This window comes from Drosophila biarmipes, chromosome 4 (genome assembly GCF_025231255.1).
Source record: "Drosophila biarmipes strain raj3 chromosome 4, RU_DBia_V1.1, whole genome shotgun sequence".
Classification (NCBI taxonomy): domain Eukaryota; kingdom Metazoa; phylum Arthropoda; class Insecta; order Diptera; family Drosophilidae; genus Drosophila; species Drosophila biarmipes.
In genome coordinates, this window is record NC_066614.1 from 1805377 (window position 1) to 1822808 (window position 17432).

At 35.2% G+C, this 17432-nt stretch overlaps 1 protein-coding gene across 7 annotated transcripts in view; it reads left to right on the forward strand.

Moving 5' to 3' along the window:
• The window catches only part of LOC108036684 (calcium-dependent secretion activator), a 68036-nt gene that overhangs the window by 8425 nt on the left and 42179 nt on the right, over positions 1-17432 (forward strand). For 5 of the 7 annotated variants that reach the window (XM_017112966.3, XM_050886951.1, XM_050886949.1 and 2 more), the window contains 10 exons: positions 4950-5117; positions 7856-8031; positions 8090-8321; positions 8380-8630; positions 8711-8725; positions 9479-9709; positions 9759-9903; positions 9959-10065; positions 10127-10302; positions 10360-10566. In XM_017112966.3, coding sequence (XP_016968455.1) covers positions 4950-5117; positions 7856-8031; positions 8090-8321; positions 8380-8630; positions 8711-8725; positions 9479-9709; positions 9759-9903; positions 9959-10065; positions 10127-10302; positions 10360-10566 — 1708 coding nt within the window. Of the gene's footprint in view, positions 1-4949; positions 5123-7855; positions 8032-8089; positions 8322-8379; positions 8631-8710; positions 8726-9478; positions 9710-9758; positions 9904-9958; positions 10066-10126; positions 10303-10359; positions 10567-17432 lie in introns of those variants that run through there. The other 2 variants (XM_017112976.3, XM_050886948.1) reach the window with 2 other exon arrangements.

Consider the following 17432-nt stretch of genomic DNA (forward strand, 5'->3'; position numbering starts at 1 on the left):
TTTTGGTATTTGTTTACTTTATATCGTTATTCCTTTCCTTTCTACAGCCGATAACTTTAGAACAATTATTTTAATTGAATGTTATGAGTTAGAATTTAATATATGCAATTTTAACAATTTAAGACCAGAATTTAGGTAGACAGTACCTTAAACTTTTGATTAAATTTGTACTCTAGTATTGTAAATTTTTAGCCTTTCTTTGAACACAAATAAATGCTAATTACATCTGCATAGATTTTAGTGTATATTTATCAGTTTTTTGACTTACCCTACAACTTTTACAAAAGAAAAAATTTGGTTTGCGCTTAAAGCTGAAAAATGTACTTCCACTGGAATTTGACCACCAAGATTTTACTCATTCTGGCATCTAATGTTTTTAAAAAATGTTCATTCCACAAACGATTGAATAAATATATTTTTGTGTATTTTCATACCCTTGTAGAGGGTATATTGATTTCAGTCAAGAGTTTGCAACGCAGTAAAGAAGACTTTTCCGACCCTATTGCGTATATATATTCTTGATCAGCATCACTAGACAAGTCCAATTAGGCATGTCCGTCTATCCGTCCGTCCGTTTTTACGCAAACTAGTCTCTCACTTTAAAAGCTAAGTTTTTACCATATAACCTCCTAACATTTTTTAATTTGGTCTGAATTTTGAAATAAATTTTATCAAAATCGGACGTTTGTATCATATAGCTGCCATAGAAACGATCGAAAAATTTGTGGGGAAATAATATGAAAAGTATAAGGGGTATAGAAACGTCGGCTTGCCGAAGGCAACTTACTTCATGTTTTTAATGAAAGTAAAATAAATTTGTTTTATTTAGAAAAACGTGCTCAAGTGAAAACACAAATTCAAATAACATGATTTTATTTATCTAGGATAAGATTCCGGAGCAGGCCACCAATCTTCGTCACTTCCTAATTTATTTATCAACTTTAGCCCAAAAGAAGTTCATTGGCAGCAACATAGTGTCGTAGCTCACAGCATTACCTATCGATAATTTCGAGTGAGGAGTCCGGTCTCTTTCTTCTGTCAATCTTCTTTTTTGTACGACTTTCTCTATGTCCGCCTTCAGCAGCCTCAAAACGGTGATTGCTTTTAACTTGAAATACTAAAATCGACATAGCTTTAGACTCAAAATCGAGAAGGTAAATTCTCAAGTCAATCGTTCGGTTTTGTCGAATCAAATATATTTAATTTTAATGTTCATTCTAGCTTTAAAATTGTAGGAGCCACGGTTTTGATCGGTTCGTGGGCAATAGAGTGGGAGTGGAATATTTGTGTGTATAAATCTGAGAAATCACACAGACAGACAATCGTTTTTTCTTTATTCTACAAAATATTAATTTTTTTCATATAAAATGTCATATATAAACTTCAATTGTTCAGAACTTTCTAGTGATTGCTTTATTTTTCTAGTATTCAAAAGTGATTTGGGTCACAAAAGCACTGTGATAAGAAAATTCTAATGATTAGTAGTGATCAAATCCCCAAAAGAATAACACGCGGTAGGAAATAAGCATTAATTTTTTTACATTTGTGAGTACATGAAAAGTTTGATGTACAAACAATAATAATGCGTTTAACGACTAAAAAAAGGACCTAGACGAATTCGAAGTACTAGTCTTAAAAAGGGACATCCTCGTTTATGGGATAGGAAATGCTTCCTTCTACCTGTTACACACTTTCCCCGAAAACAATATACATTTTTACTCTACGAGTAGCAGGTATAATCATATATATTTTTTAATCAACATGTAAAAAATATTCAATCCCATAATTTAACTTCCTGAACGAAATGCACGTGCATAACCACAATTTAGGTTTAAACTCACAAAATTTGTGTAGTGACTAAACCTAGCACATAATTATTTTATCTAATAATAATCGATAAGTGCCGCGCTAATAAAAGCTCAATGAGCTACTTCTTGTATGTCTCAACGCGTGAGAGCGAAGTGGCAATGACGATCGATAGTCAAAGAGCACGATATTGCTCACCATTCTTACCTACGGCTACCCCTACTCTAATGGCGTGGAGTCAACAATGCAAAACCCCCCTGCCGCATAAACAACATTCAACGATGAACTTCTGCATCCGCACTAAGTTTATCAGGAACAACCAACAACAACCACAGCTACGAATATTATTTCGGAATCGACTGCAACCGGAGCTCTAAATACAACGGGAACAAAAACCACGACAACTAATCAAAACTAAAATCATCAAGCGGGTCCGGCCATACAGACCGGACTAGATCGATACATCCATATCAAGCGTAAGCTTAGCCCTTAACCGTGTCCAAACAGAAAATAAATTACCCGTGAGACCCAACAGTAATATATTTGCGAAAAAATATTGACATCTGGCTCACAAAATTTTTGCGCTGACGGGGACGGTAAATTTCATGTTGTTCCGGTCACAAAAAGGGATATACATGAAGCCAAGCCAAATCTGAATATGATTTTCGGGTTTATCCAAATACCTGGAGAAAGCTAGGAAAAGCTACTACAAGCAGCAAGGGCCTGTTAGTTTTACTTAAAGAAATCGAGCCCGACGTAACCGCCAAGGAAGTTATCGATGCTCTTAAGGAAAAAGGATTTTTTTGCCAGAACGTCAGCAATATTATAAAGAGGAAAAAAGAGCCGCAACCACTCTTCAGGGACGAGCTGGAGCCAGACAGCACAATCTTGAAGAAAAATGAAGTGTACCCCATTTAAAACCTGCAATACTTATTGCACCGAATAATTAATTTGGAAGAGCTTCAGAAAAGGAACTGCACATTGCAATGTTAAAGTATTAAGCAGTATGCTCATACCAGTCTGTGTATCTTGTGAAGACGTCCACAATTCGGCATACTGCACCGCCAACCAGGAAAAGAAAAAAATGGTTTAATTGCCAAGGTAACCACACTACAGGGGCTGTCCGACACACAGGGAGATGAAGGATCGTATGTAAAGAGATTACCCAAAATACCCTAAATTAATCAGAGAACGCATTTAGCACCACTTTTACCAAAGGTTTGTTCAACATCGAAGAGCACATCAACTGCTTCACCGAAGTTCTTAAAGAAGTATTCGTAGAGGCAGCCACTATCTCAACACCACAAGGCAGGGACGTGCAAACCAACCACTTCAAAACTAATCTGAAAATTAGACGGCTGGTCCCAGAAACAAGGCGCCTGCGACGTGCCTGGAAAGCCAACAGATAGTCGTCATCAAAACAACGTCTTAAGAAAGACAATCGCACATTAAATTGAGCTCTAAAGCCAACCAGTACAAAACATCCTTTGTAAGGGACTCACCCAAATCTGAGCTCTCCAATCGAAACAGTCACTGATTAGAAATTCATCAGGCAGATGGGTCCGCAGCGACGAAACTTTTCCAGGCGAACCCTGGTTCATTTGTCCTACCACAAATCAAATCTGAATCATTTTGCATACCAACATTGATTTAGCCAAAGGAGTCATTCGGGAACTGAAACCGAAAAAGGGCCCTGGCGCTGATCAAATAACCCCAAAAATATTCCATTGAGGTTTCTTGGAAGCTCTTTAATGGGGTCATAGGTCTCGGCTACTATCCGAAAAAATTGAAAAAACACAATTCCTTCATCCTACAGACTAATTAGTTAGTTATCGTGTCTGTATAAGTTTTTCGAAAAATGCCTTCTAACCCGCATAACACCATATCTAGGAGCACACAATGTTATCCGGGTTCATAAATTTGAGTTTCATCAAAATCATGGATTAAAATCACAGAATAAAATCTCAAATACGCACAGACTTTAAGCACCGGGAATGGTGCAGCGCAAAATACCTCTATGTATTTCAAGCCTTTGATCGAGTATAGATAGATAGCCTTATGCACTAAAACAAAACACACTTGCCTGATTACTCTTAAAAGCTATTTGAGTCGTATCTTACTACTAAACCCTCGCAGTAAGGTGGAACACAACAACATCCGACGACTACATTATCAAAGCTGGATGCAAGGAAGAGCGCTAGGGCCTACTCTGTTCCTCCTATACACAGCTGATATTAATACAAATGAGCAGCTAACACTCCAATTCTAAGTCGCTCGCGGTGCCCAGGCCGAGCCACAACACAGCTAGTAAATCACCTTCCGTACACATAACGTTTACTCTCAACAGGCAAACATGCCCTACACTATCATTAAATAGTACGCAGATTCCTCAAGTCAACGAAGCAACGTACCTCGGCGTCCACCTTGGCAGACGACTAACCTGGAGAAGTCCCATTAAATGCAGGAAAGTGCTTCTAAAACTAAAAGCCAGCAGCTTCCACTGGATTCTTAATGCTCGTTCCCCCTGCGTCTCGACTTCAAGCTTTTGCTCTACAACACCACTCTCATATAACTTCCAGGGGAACGCGAGCATGGGGAACGCGAGCAGAAGCAACATACGCAACCAAAACATCCACAGGGGCCTAGGCATTCTTACCGTAAAAGATAAAATAGACGAACAAAGAGCATCCTACAATGAAAAACTCTATGAGCAGCCCAATCACCTCGCAAGAGGCTTGACTTGGATTTCCAGCCGATCCCATCTATAACGCAACGACCTGCCAAGCCAGCAATAACTTTAGGGCCCCCTTAAGCACAATACCAGTCATATGATTGTTAGTTAGATTAATTAGTTTTGGCGAAGGTATGAATATTTTAGGCGCAAGTTTATTTGAGTACCTTATTTTCAAGCCCACACATCACACAAAACTTAAAACATGTTTTTTTAAGTAAATCTTATTGATATTAAACATACTGCTTATTGACAGATGGTTGGATAACTGGATGGTAAAACAATAGCTATTTATTTTAAGAAAAACAAAAACCATGTACTAATCAGTCTATATAGTTTATTTTTAAGGCTGGACATTCTTTTTTGCTGTACACTAGCTTTATTATTATTAAAATCATCATCTTTATTTCAGGACAAACAAGAACGGGAAGAAGAAGAACGCAAACGACGAATTCAACTATATGTGTTTATATCACGATGTATTTCGTATCCCTTTAATGCTAAACAGCCTACGGATATGACTAAGCGGCAAACGAAAATAACTAAGCAGCAATTAGAAATAATAACTCAACGATTTCAAGTAAGGTGGTAGAATTGCAAACAATTTTGATGAATGTTTAATTTTGTTTAAAAAATATGTAATTTGTTTGTTAGTTTCCCTTTTTCATAAATTGCCAACTATTTTTGACAAATGTAGTTAATGGCGCGACTGTACTTGTTTAAAGACATAAAGTTTTACTGGTTTGGAATGTTGTTGTTAGAATGTTCATTTGCATATATCTTTTGAACAGAGTTTCAGATGACGCTTGTAAAAATAGTCTAAGGAACTCGGGCATCTTTATCAGCGGCCCAAAATATGTCCAATATTTTCAATTCTTACTTTAACACTTAGTGCTTTTTTTCTCAAACTGATCAAACTTTTTAAAATATGCAATCTTTTTAGATTTTTCGATAACTTTTTTTTTAACTTTCACAGCAGATTTTCTTTTTTACGTGTATATATATGGGCCGTTCTTTTACAAACCAAACGAATTTGACAAAAACAAAATGTTCAAATTTTTGATTTGCCAAAAACTTTTTTCACGTATACTATTCGGAGAACATGTAAACACGTGTTTTAGGATTTGACAAAAAAAAATTGTATTTCGAATTTTTAAAAGGTTGTAAAAAAAAACCTAGTTTTCTGTAGTTATTCGATTGATTTTATGTCTTTTGCATAAAATACTCTACTCTTAATTAATTTTTTTTAACACAATTATTAATTTTTAAAAAGAAAACAAATCTGAATTAAAATTTTTTTTTTGTAACTATTGCTTCCAGCCTTCTTTTATGGAAAACTTATGGCGTTTGTATTTCTGAGTTACTCAAAAAGCTGTTAGTTATTTCTAAATAAAAAAGATCGTGGCAAGTTTTTTTTTGGTCGATCAATAAGTATTAATGAGACAAATACTTTTAAGCGAAAAAACAAGAAAGAAAGTTAACTTCGGCAAGCCATTTTTAAGGATTTTTGCTGGCTTCAGTGATATTAAATAAAAATGATTTCTTTCTTATTTTTAGACACTATTTTTGATATCTATACGGTACAGTAATCCGATTTTTATTAAATTGATTTCAAAATTCTTAAAAATATAAAAATTGGTTATTTCCAAGCTTAGACGGTAATATGTAAAAAACACCAAAGATATAATTTTTTCATATTTTCCGACTATTTTTCCGATCGTTTCTATGGCAGCTATATGATATAGTCGTCCAATTTTGATAAAATTTAGTTCGAAATTCAAAAGCAATTAAAAATTGATATTTTTAAGCTTAGAAGGTTATATGTTGAAAAACACCGAGTATATAATTTTTTCATATTTTCCGACTAGTTTTCCGCTCGTTTCTATGGCAGCTATATGTATAGTCGACCGATTTTGATAAAATTTAATTTGAAACTTAAAACCAATTAAAAAATGTTATTTCCAAGCGTAGGAGGTTATAAGTTAAAAAACACCGAAGATATAATTTTTTCATATTATTTTACCACTAATATTTCGATTGTTTCTATGGCAGCTATATGATATAGTCGTCCGATTTTGATACATTTTATTTTGAAATTTAAAACCAATGGTGGTCGTGGCACCTCGCTGAAACAAACTGGCTCTGCGCAGGAACCCCAGGATGGACGAATCTAGTAATTAATTAGTGTTTTTTAACCTTCTAAGCTTGGAAATAAACAATTTTTATATTTTTCAGAATTTCGAATTCAATTTAATAAAAATCGGACTACTTAACATATAGATGCAAAAAAGATGGTCTAAAAATAATAATGAAATAATTTTTTTTAATATTACTAATGTCAGCGACAATCCTTAAAAATGTTACATGGTGTTACTAAAGTTGATTACTTCTTATAACTGCAAGGGTATACAAACTTCGGCTTGCCGAAGTTAACTTCCTTTCTTGTTTTAAACATTTTTTTCCTATAATTCCTATGGGAGCTGTAAGATGTAGTTGTCCGATACGGCTGGTTCCGACTTATATACTACCTGTAATAGGAAGAAGACTTTTGGGAAAATTTCAGCCCGATAGCTTTAAAACTGAGAGACTAGTTTGCGTAGAAACGGATAGACATACAGAAGGACAGACGGACATAGCTAGATCAAGTAGTCTAGTGATTCTGATCAAGAATACTTTATGGGGTCGAAAACGCCTCCTTCACTGCGTTGCAAACTTCTGAACGAAATCTGCAAGGGTATAAAAATTAAGAATAGAGTTCCTTTAAAGTTATTCATTTTTGTTGGCCATTCCTGATACACTTGTTTAATGTCTTATCAAATAGTCGAATTAAAAAATATCTATGAAATCATACATTTATTATAAAAAACTATAAATGCTTACTAGAAATTGATTTTATACCTGTATTATTTTTTCTCCATATAGTTGATCAGATTTGGTGTTAGCTAAGACTTTATTACAATCCATTACTTGCTGTTCCGACCCTTTAAAAATATTCAATTGTAGATTTTCTATTGAATATCAAAACTGGCGGCCAGTTTCGAAGATTTCGTAACAATTCATTTAAATTCCAACATCGAATTTTTAAATACAGAGCTATGCTCAATTATTGTATTTTCCTCCCGAATAGTCGATCTGCAGTTTGCATGTCTTTCTCGCACTCCCTTTAGCTGCTTAAAGCTTATCCGATAGCGCTTTCCTTGTTATTTTATTATAGTTGTAACAAATAAATATATTATACGAATCCGACATTAAAAAGTCTGTAACAATCAATATATCGGAAAATTTTCGAGATAACTTGATAGAAATTTTTTATTTTAGGCTTTTCTTAAAGGTGAAACTCAAATAATGGCGGATGAAGCCTTTCAAAATGCTGTACAGAGTTATCACGACGTGTTTCTTAAATCGGAGCGAGTTTTAAAGATGGTCCAATCTGGAGCATCATCGCAACATGATTTTCGCGAAGTTTTTCGTAACAACATAGAAAAACGAGTCAGGTATTAATCTTGTATAATGAAGATATGAATATAAATAAACATTACAATTTCGTTTTAGATCTTTACCTGAGATTGATGGTCTTAGTAAGGAAACTGTACTAACTTCTTGGATGGCAAAATTCGACATAATATTAAAAGGAACTGGAGAAGAGGACTCGAAGCGACCATCTCGGATGCAGCAATCACTTAATAGCGAGTTAATTCTTTCAAAAGAGCAATTGTATGATATGTTTCAACAAATATTGTTAGTAAAGAAATTTGAGCATCAAATTTTGTATAACGCCTTGATGGTAAATTTTTTTTTTAATGAAAATCCTAACATTCAAGTAATAAATATTTAAATTTTAGCTAGACTCTGCCGATGAACAAGCAGCGGCTATAAGACGGGAATTAGATGGAAGAATGCAACGTGTAGGAGAAATGGAGAAAAATCGCAAACTTATGCCAAAATTTGTTCTTAAAGAAATGGAGTCACTTTACGTCGAGGAACTTAAGTCGTCAATCAATCTTTTAATGGCTAATCTTGAATCTCTTCCAGTATCGAAAGGAAATATGGATAGTAAATATGGACTTCAAAAACTTAAACGATATAATCACAGGTTATTTAATTTACTTTCATAATAATTAAATATTTAAATAACTATGTTCTTCCACTCTTGCTTCTTGTATTGACTTACAGTACACCGTCATTTTTGTAAGTTACCACAACCCATTATAATATTATTTGAAGTACCTCTTCTTAATCTAAACTAGTTAAAAAATACACCAATATAGATCTATATATAGCCCTTCGAATCGAAGAAAACTATTAAATTAATTAACAGGATTATGAACCAAGACATTAAGTCTGTCCGTATGAACGAGATCTGACGACGTTGAGTTTTTAGATGGCTGCTTAGTGCAACATTGTGGCACTTTCACTTTAGTCCCACAAATCGCGATATTCTGAAATTTTTGAATGTATGAAATACTTGAGATATAAAAAGGCCCAGGCTAAAAACGTTATTTACATTCAATATAATTGGGAGGCCTTTTTTCAATCTGGGAGGTCAACATTATCGAAAGACCAAGGCTGCATTCGTATAGCATTTTGAGGATTTTATTTTTTAAACGGGTGTTATTATTATTATATTAAAATTTCTATCTACTGCCTAATAATTTACTAACAGAAGAATAATTTACTAACAACTCTATATGGAAAAAAATTATTATTTCTGCTGGAAAATGTAAAATTTATTTATATTATTTATACATAACATAATTTGTTAATGTGTCAGTCTCTTGTCTAAATCATTAATGGGTCTTGACTTTTAGATATATCAATAGGGTAAATAAAATATTTTGAATAAATCTGTTTGTATTTTGACAATTTTTAAACTTCTAAAAAATAATTAAAATAAAGTTGTATTCTATTATAATATATCTTTTGTGGTTTCCAAAACAAAAGGAAATTGATACTGCGGTCTCACGGATCCTTGTCCAAGTTGGAGGGTGACTCTGAAGATGGTTCTACACAATTAACAAAGTTGGATGTTGTACTTACCTTTCAATTGGAAGTGATCGTTATGGAGGTTAAAGGTCTTAAATCATTAGCTCCTAATCGCATTGTGTACTGCACAATGGAAGTTGAAAATGGAGAAAAGCTTCAAACGGATCAAGCGGAAGCATCAAAACCAATGTAAGAGAATGTCATTTAAATGCTTTATCTTACAATCTTTTTTTAATAGGTGGGATACGCAAGGTGATTTTACAACCACACATCCACTGCCAGTTGTCAAGGTCAAATTGTACACAGAGAACCCCGGAATGCTGGCATTGGAAGATAAGGAACTGGGAAAAGTAATCCTTAAACCTACCCCTCTTTCATCCAAAGTGAGATACCCTGAAATACACATAATTTTATATTAACTTGTTGTCCTTGTTTTAGTCACCTGAGTGGCATCGAATGGTCATTCCAAAAAACCTTCCTGACCAAGATATACGGATTAAGATAGCTTGCCGACTTGATAAACCTTTAAATATGAAACACTGTGGGTAAGTACATTACAAATTCAATAATTTGCGAGTTAAAAAGGTCTGAATTATACTTCTTAAGGCACCTTTATGCAATCGGGAAATCAGTTTGGAAAAAATGGAAAAGACGATATTTTGTTTTAGTTCAAGTATCCCAATATACTTTTGCCATGTGTAGTTATAAGGAAAAAAAATCCGAGCCGTCTGAGATGATGCAGCTTGATGGATATACAGTAGATTACATAGAAGCCGCCAGTGGTAAGTAAATTCTTTATGATAAAAATGATTTATTATAGCATGAAAATTTATTTTTAGCAAATTTGATGTTTGGCATCGATTTAAACGGTGGACGATTTTTCTTCAACGCTGTACGTGAGGGTGATAGTATTTCCTTTGCTTGCGATGATGAGAATGAATGCAGTTTATGGGTAATGGCCATGTACAGGGCAACTGGTCAATCCCATAAGCCAACTCCACCAATAACACAAGATAAGAATTCAGCAATGTCAAAAATTCAAGGTGGTACGTTATATAAAATATATTTTTCTTCTAAATTTGTGCTCGCAAAGTTCTGTATGGTTTCAAGACATATTATTTGTTGTTAATTTTTCTAAAAACACTGTAAGCCAAGTGTACCGTAGTTTTCGAACCCATGAGAAATAGTTAGGGCGTGTCGTCAGCAGGATTTAAAAGTTTCCAAATGTTTAATAGCCCAATAATATTGTAGTAGAAGAACACGACTCTAAAAAAAATAGATCAGGATATTTATACCCTTGCAGAGGGTATAATGATTTCAGATAGAAGTTTGCAACGCAGTGAAGGAGACGTTTCCGACCCCATAAAGTATATATATTCTTGATCAGAGTCACAAGACAAGTCGATCTAGCCATGTCTGTCTGTCCGTCAGTCTGTCCGTCCGTTTCTACGCAAACTAGTTTTCAGTTTTAAAGCTATCGGGCTGAAACTTTCCAAAAGTCTTCTTTCTTCTTGCAGGTAGTATATAAGTCGGAACCAGCCGGATCGGACAACTATATCTTATAGCTCCCATAGGGGCAATCGGGGAAAAATAATATAAAAATTATTTTATATTATTCGTGTTTTTTAAAATATACTTTTCTAAGCTTGGATATAACATTTTTAAATTAGTTCTGAATTTTGAATTAAATTTTATCAAAATCGGACGACTATATCCTATAGCTGCCATAGGAACGATCGAAAAATTAGTAGAAAAACATGAAATAAAAATTATATCCTTTGTATTTTTTAACATATAACCTTATAAGCTTGAAAATAACATTTTTTAATTAGTTCTGAATTTCGAATTAAATTTTATTAAAATCGGAAGACTATATCATATAGCTGTCATAGGAACGATCGGATAATTGGTGGTAAAATAATATGAAAAAATTATATCTTGGGTGTTTTTTAACATATAAAATATAAGCTAGGAAAGAACATTTTTTAATTAGTTCTGAATTTCGAATTAAATTTTATCAAAATCGGAAGACTATATCATATAGCTGTTATAGGAACACTCGTAAAATTGGTGGGAAAATAATATTAATCAAATGATAGCTTTGGAGCTTTTTGACATATTATCTTATAATATTGGGAATATAACTTTTTATATTTTTAAGAATTTTGAATTTAATTTAATAAAAATCGGAATATTATAGCTTCGGTGTTTTTATACCCCTGCAGAGGGTATAATAATTTCAGTCAGAAGTTTGCAACGCAGTGAAGGATACGTTTTCGATCCCATGTCCGACTGTCCGACCGTTTCTACGCAAACTAGTCTCTCAGTTTTTAAGCTATCGGGTTGAAACTTTCCTAAAAGTCTTCCTTCTATTGCAGGCAGTATATAAGTCGGAACCAGCCAGATCGGACAACTATATCATATAGCTTCCATAGGAACTATCGGGAAAACAATTTTAAAAAAATAATATCTTTGGTGTTTTTTAACATTTAATCTTCTAAACTAGGAAATTAAATTAAAAAATGTAATTAGTTTTGAATTTCGAATTAAATTTTATCAAAATCGGACGACTGTATCATACACCTGCCATATGAACGATCGCAACATTAGTAGTAAAATAATATGAAAAAATTATATCTTCGGTGTTTTTTTAATATATAACCTTCTAAGTTTGGAAATAACATTTTTAGTTAGTTCTGAATTTCGAATTAAATTTGATCAAAATCGGACAACTATATCATATAGCTGCCATAGTAACGATCGGAAAATTAGTGGGAAAATAATATGAAAAAATTATTTACTAAAGCTGATTATTTCTTATAACTTCAAGGGTATATAAACTTGCTGAAGTTAACTTCCTTTCTTGTTTGACATAATTTTCTAATATAATGGGAATATAATTCTTTATATTTTTAAGAACTTTTAATTAAAATTAATAAAACCCGGACGACTCTAGCATATAGTTGTCAAAGGAACAGTCAGAGAAATAATGATATAAATTCACATGGTGTTACTAACGTTGATTATTTCTTATATCTGCAAGGGTATGCAAACTTCGACTTGCCGAAGTTAACTTCCTTTCTTGTTCTAAGCAAGTTTTTCCAAATTTGGTAAAACTAATGTTTTCTATATTGAACTGTTTAGCATCGTCTAGAATTTTAATGACTCTAAAATAACGATTTGATAAAAACTGACCAAATAAAATTTCCAATTCGAGAGGACCCCGAAAATCTTGCTTTGCGTATTACTTTTGAGGTGTCATTCGACGCGTATTTTAATTGAGAATACAACGAGTTTGATAGCGGGGGAAATTATCTCCACCAGCCCCAACAGATCAAAATTTCTAAATTTTGACTTTTACACTTTCACCACTTTTTCTCCCACACCAATTCCTTTTTTTAAGTCTTGTTTTGCAATCCTTTTAGATTTGGCAATTATAATTATTAGGTGGCACTACAAACCGATTCGGGTTTGGGACGACCTCAGCGTCTCCCTCCACGCGCCTTCTCCAATCGGAAATACCATCGGAGCTTTGGTCGTCCCCTTCGTCGTCGCCCGTAGTCGACCCTCGCTTCAAACACCTTCTGAGCTGGAGATTCTTCATGCATACGCACAACGTGGCCGAGCCAGCGCAGACGTTGTATCGTGATGCGCCGGACCACGTCCACGTCGTCGTACAACTCGTACAGCTTGTGGTTCATCCGAAAACGAAAGTCGTCCCCAATTCAAACAGGACCAAAGATCTTGCGAAGAATTTTTCTCTTGAACACAAGCGCTGCTGCATCCGTCTGTGATATTACCCATGCTTTTGCGCCATATAATAGCATGGGTGGGATGAGTGTCTTGTAGAGTGTTAATATTGTTCGGCGAGAGAGGTCTCTATTGCACATTTGCTTATTCAGACCAAAGTAGCACCTATTGGCAAGTGTGATTCTTCGTCATTCTGCAAAGACGTATTAGCTTTGCAGGAATATCGAACTCAGACATGGTGGCATATAGGCGTTCCCTCGTCGGGCGATCGGATGCAGCTTTATAATCGACAAAGAGATGGTGTGTGTCAATGTTATTCTCGGGTTTTTTTTCCAGGATTTGGCGTAATGTGAAGATCTGGTCTATGGTGGACTTACCAGGTCTGAAGCCGCACTGTTAAGGTCCGATCAGTGTGCTTGTATACGGCTTCAGTCGTTCACATATTACGCTCGATAGGAAGTTGTATGAGATGGTAATCAGGCTGATTCCCTGGTAGTTGGCTCATATCTTCGGGTCACCTTTCTTCAGAACGGGACAAAGGACACTGAGATTCCAATCGTTGGACATGCTTTCTTCTAGCCATATTTTGCACAAGAGCTGATGCATGCACCTTATCACCTTCGCCGCCGGCCTTGAACAACTCTGCAGACAGTCCATCAGCACCGGCTGCTTTGTTGTTTTTGAGCCGCATTATAGCGACTCGGACCTCGTCATGGTTAGGTAGTGGTATATCCACATTGTCGTCGATTTGTGGTATCAGGTTGCTTCCTCCAATGGCGGGATTGGTGCCGTCATCGCCTGCTAGCAGCTTGGTGAAATGCTCCCTCCATAACCTCAGCGTGCACTACGTATCCGTAAGCAGATTTCCCTTTTCATCCCGACAGTTAGATGCTCCGGTCTTAAAACCTTGTGTCAGACGGTTGACTTGTTGGTAGAATTTTCGAACATCATTCCTGTCTCGAGCACCTTAAGTTCCTCGCACTCTCGCTTTTCTTGCTCCCGTTTTTTCCGTCTGAAAAGTCGCCTCTCTTCCTTCCTTTTCTCCCTGTAACGTTCACACGTAGCTCGCGTTGCGCCAGACGGCAGCATTTTTCTGTGGGCGTCGTTTTTTGTTGCAGCTGCGACGCGAAACTCCTCGTCATACCATTGGTTCCGTGTGGGTGGGCGCTTGAACCCAATGGTTGTTTCAGCAGCAGCTCGCATGGAGTGGGATATGTGCGCCCAGAGTCCGCTGGCATCAACATGGAGAGGGATAGGTTGGTGGAGCAGTTCCGAAAGGTGAGTGGAGTACGCTATTGCTGTGCGTTGCGATCGCAGCCTATTGACGTCAAGCTTTCGTTGCGTGATCAGGGGACAGCCATATGACCTTGTGGATGTCGAGGTTCCGAAATCTGGTGCTACTCACTACCATGTTTCGTGCCGTGGCGAAGTCAATCAGCCTGAGACCGTTGTTCGAGATGGTCTCATGGAGGCTGAATCGACCGACGGTGGGGTCAAAGATGCGTTCGCGACCGAGCTTTGCGTTGAAGTCCCGGAGGATAAACTTCACGTCGTGGTCTGGGTAGGGGTCGTATGTGTCCTCGAGTCTCGCGTATAATGCATCCTTAACAGCATCGTCCTTCTCCTCCGTCGGGGCGTGCGCGCAAATTATGCTAAAATTGAAAAACCTAGCTTTGACGCCGTTCACTCACTGGGGTGAAATTGATGACGTGGTGGCGAAGTCTCCAGCTTACTACAAATCCGCATCCAAATTCGCGCCTCTCCGCATGGCAACTGTAGTAGATATCGCAGTTTGCTCGCTTGGAGCAACCGACCCCGTTTGTCTTTTTTTTAAGTTTCAAACCAATTTTTTTCTGGGTGTAATAATTAGGTGTGGCTGACAACAACAACATACCAGCTAAGCGGCAACATACGCAGCTTGGCGATCGAGAGCAGAACATACTGCTCTGGTCAAAGATCCACCGCTCTCTACCTTATTAGCTGTAGACAAGCATTTATACATGCTCCACGCCGCGTATGAACGCTAAGATATCTACAAAAGCTAATACTTTAAGGGGGTCGGAAACGTCTCCTTCACTCCGTTGCAAACTTCTGACTGAAGTCATTATACCCTCTACAAGGGTTTAAAAATAATTACAAGGGTGTTTCTATACCCTTATAGTAAAATGTTAAAAAATTATATCTTTGGTGTTTTTTAACATCTAACCTTCTACGCTTGGAAATAACATTTTATAATTAGTTTTGGATTTCTAATTAAATTTTATCAAAATCGGACGACTATATCATAGAGCTGTCATACGAACGATTGGAAAATTGATGGCGAAATAATATGAAAAAATTATATCTCTGGTGTTTTAAACATATACCCTCCTAAACTTGGAAATAACATTTTTTAATTAGTTCTGAATTTCGAATTTAATTTTATGAAAACCCGACGACTGTATCATATATGTAGCTGTAACGATCGGAAAATTGGTGGGAAAATAATATGAAACAAATTATAGCTTTTGGGCTTTTTCACATATTATCTTATAATATTGGGAATATATAATAAAAATCGCACTACTCTAAAATATAGATGTAAAAAAAAATGGTCTAATAAAAACAATGAAATAATTTTTTTTTAATGTCACTGAAGTCAGCAGCACATGGTGTTACTTAAGTTGATTATTTCTTATAACTCCAAGGGTATACAAACTTCTGCTTGCCGAAGTTAACTTCCTTTCTTGTTTTTTATAATTTTAAGAATTTCGATTTAAATTTTATGGAAATCGGACGACTTAAACATTTAACTGTCAAGGGAACGGTCAGAGAACTAATAATTTTTGTAATATCATTGAAACTGTTAAGAATCCTTAAAAATGTAATCGTTGATTGCCAGGGTATACAATCTGAGGCTTTCTGAAGCTAACTTCCTTTCTTGTTTTTTTTTATACCCTTGCAGACGGTATAATGATTTCAGTCAGAAGTTTGCAACGCACTGAAGGAGACGTTTTCGACCCCATAAAATATATATATTCTTGATCAGCGTCACAAGGCGAGTAGATCTAGCACTGTCCGTCCGTTTCTACGCAAACTAGTCTCTCAGTTTTAAAGCTATCGGGCTGAAACTTTCCCAAAAGTCTTCTTTCTTCTTGCAGGTAGTATATAAGTCGGAACCAGTCGGATCGGACAACTATATCTTATAGCTCCCATAGAAACTATCGAGGAAAAAATTAACAAAAAATTATATCTTTAGTGTTTTTTAACATATACCTTTCTAAGCTTGGATATAACATTTTTAAATTGGTTCTGAATTTCGAATTAAATTCAATTTAAATCGGACGACTATATCATATAGCTCCCATAGGAACAATCGGAAAATTAGTGGTAAAATAATATTTAACACATAGCTTTCTAAGCTTGGATATAATATTTTTAAACTGGTTCTGAATTTCAAATTAAATTCAATTAAAATCGGACGACTATATCATATAGCTCCCATAGGAAAAATCGGAAAATTAGTGAGAAAATAATATTGAAAAATTACATCTTCGGTGGTTTTTAACTTATAACCTCCTACGCTGGGAAATAACATTTTTTATTTATTTATATTATATAGCTGTCATATGAACGATAGGAAAATAAGACGGAAAACATTTTTTAATTAGTTTTGAATTTCGAATTAAATTTTATTAAAATCGGACGATGTCAAGGAACGATCGGATAAATAAATGGAAACAAATTATAGCTATGGGGCTTTTTGACATATTATCTTATAATATTGGGAATATACATTTTTATATTTTTAAAAATTTAAAATTCAATTTAATAAAATTATTGATTATTTTTTATAACTGCAAGGGTATACAAACTTTGTCTTGCCGAAGTTAACTTCCTTTCTTGTTTTGTTTTTCTATTAATGGCCTATATAATAATATTGTTTGACATAATTTTCTAATATAATGGGAATATAATTCTTTATATTTTTAAGAACTTTTAATTAAAATTAATAAAACCCGGACGACTCTAGCATATAGTTGTCAAAGGAACGGTCAGAGAAATAATGATATAAATTCACATGGTGTTACTAACGTTGATTATTTCTTATATCTGCAAGGGTATGCAAACTTCGTCTTGCCGAAGTTAACTTCCTTTCTTGTTCTAAGCAAGTGATTCCAAA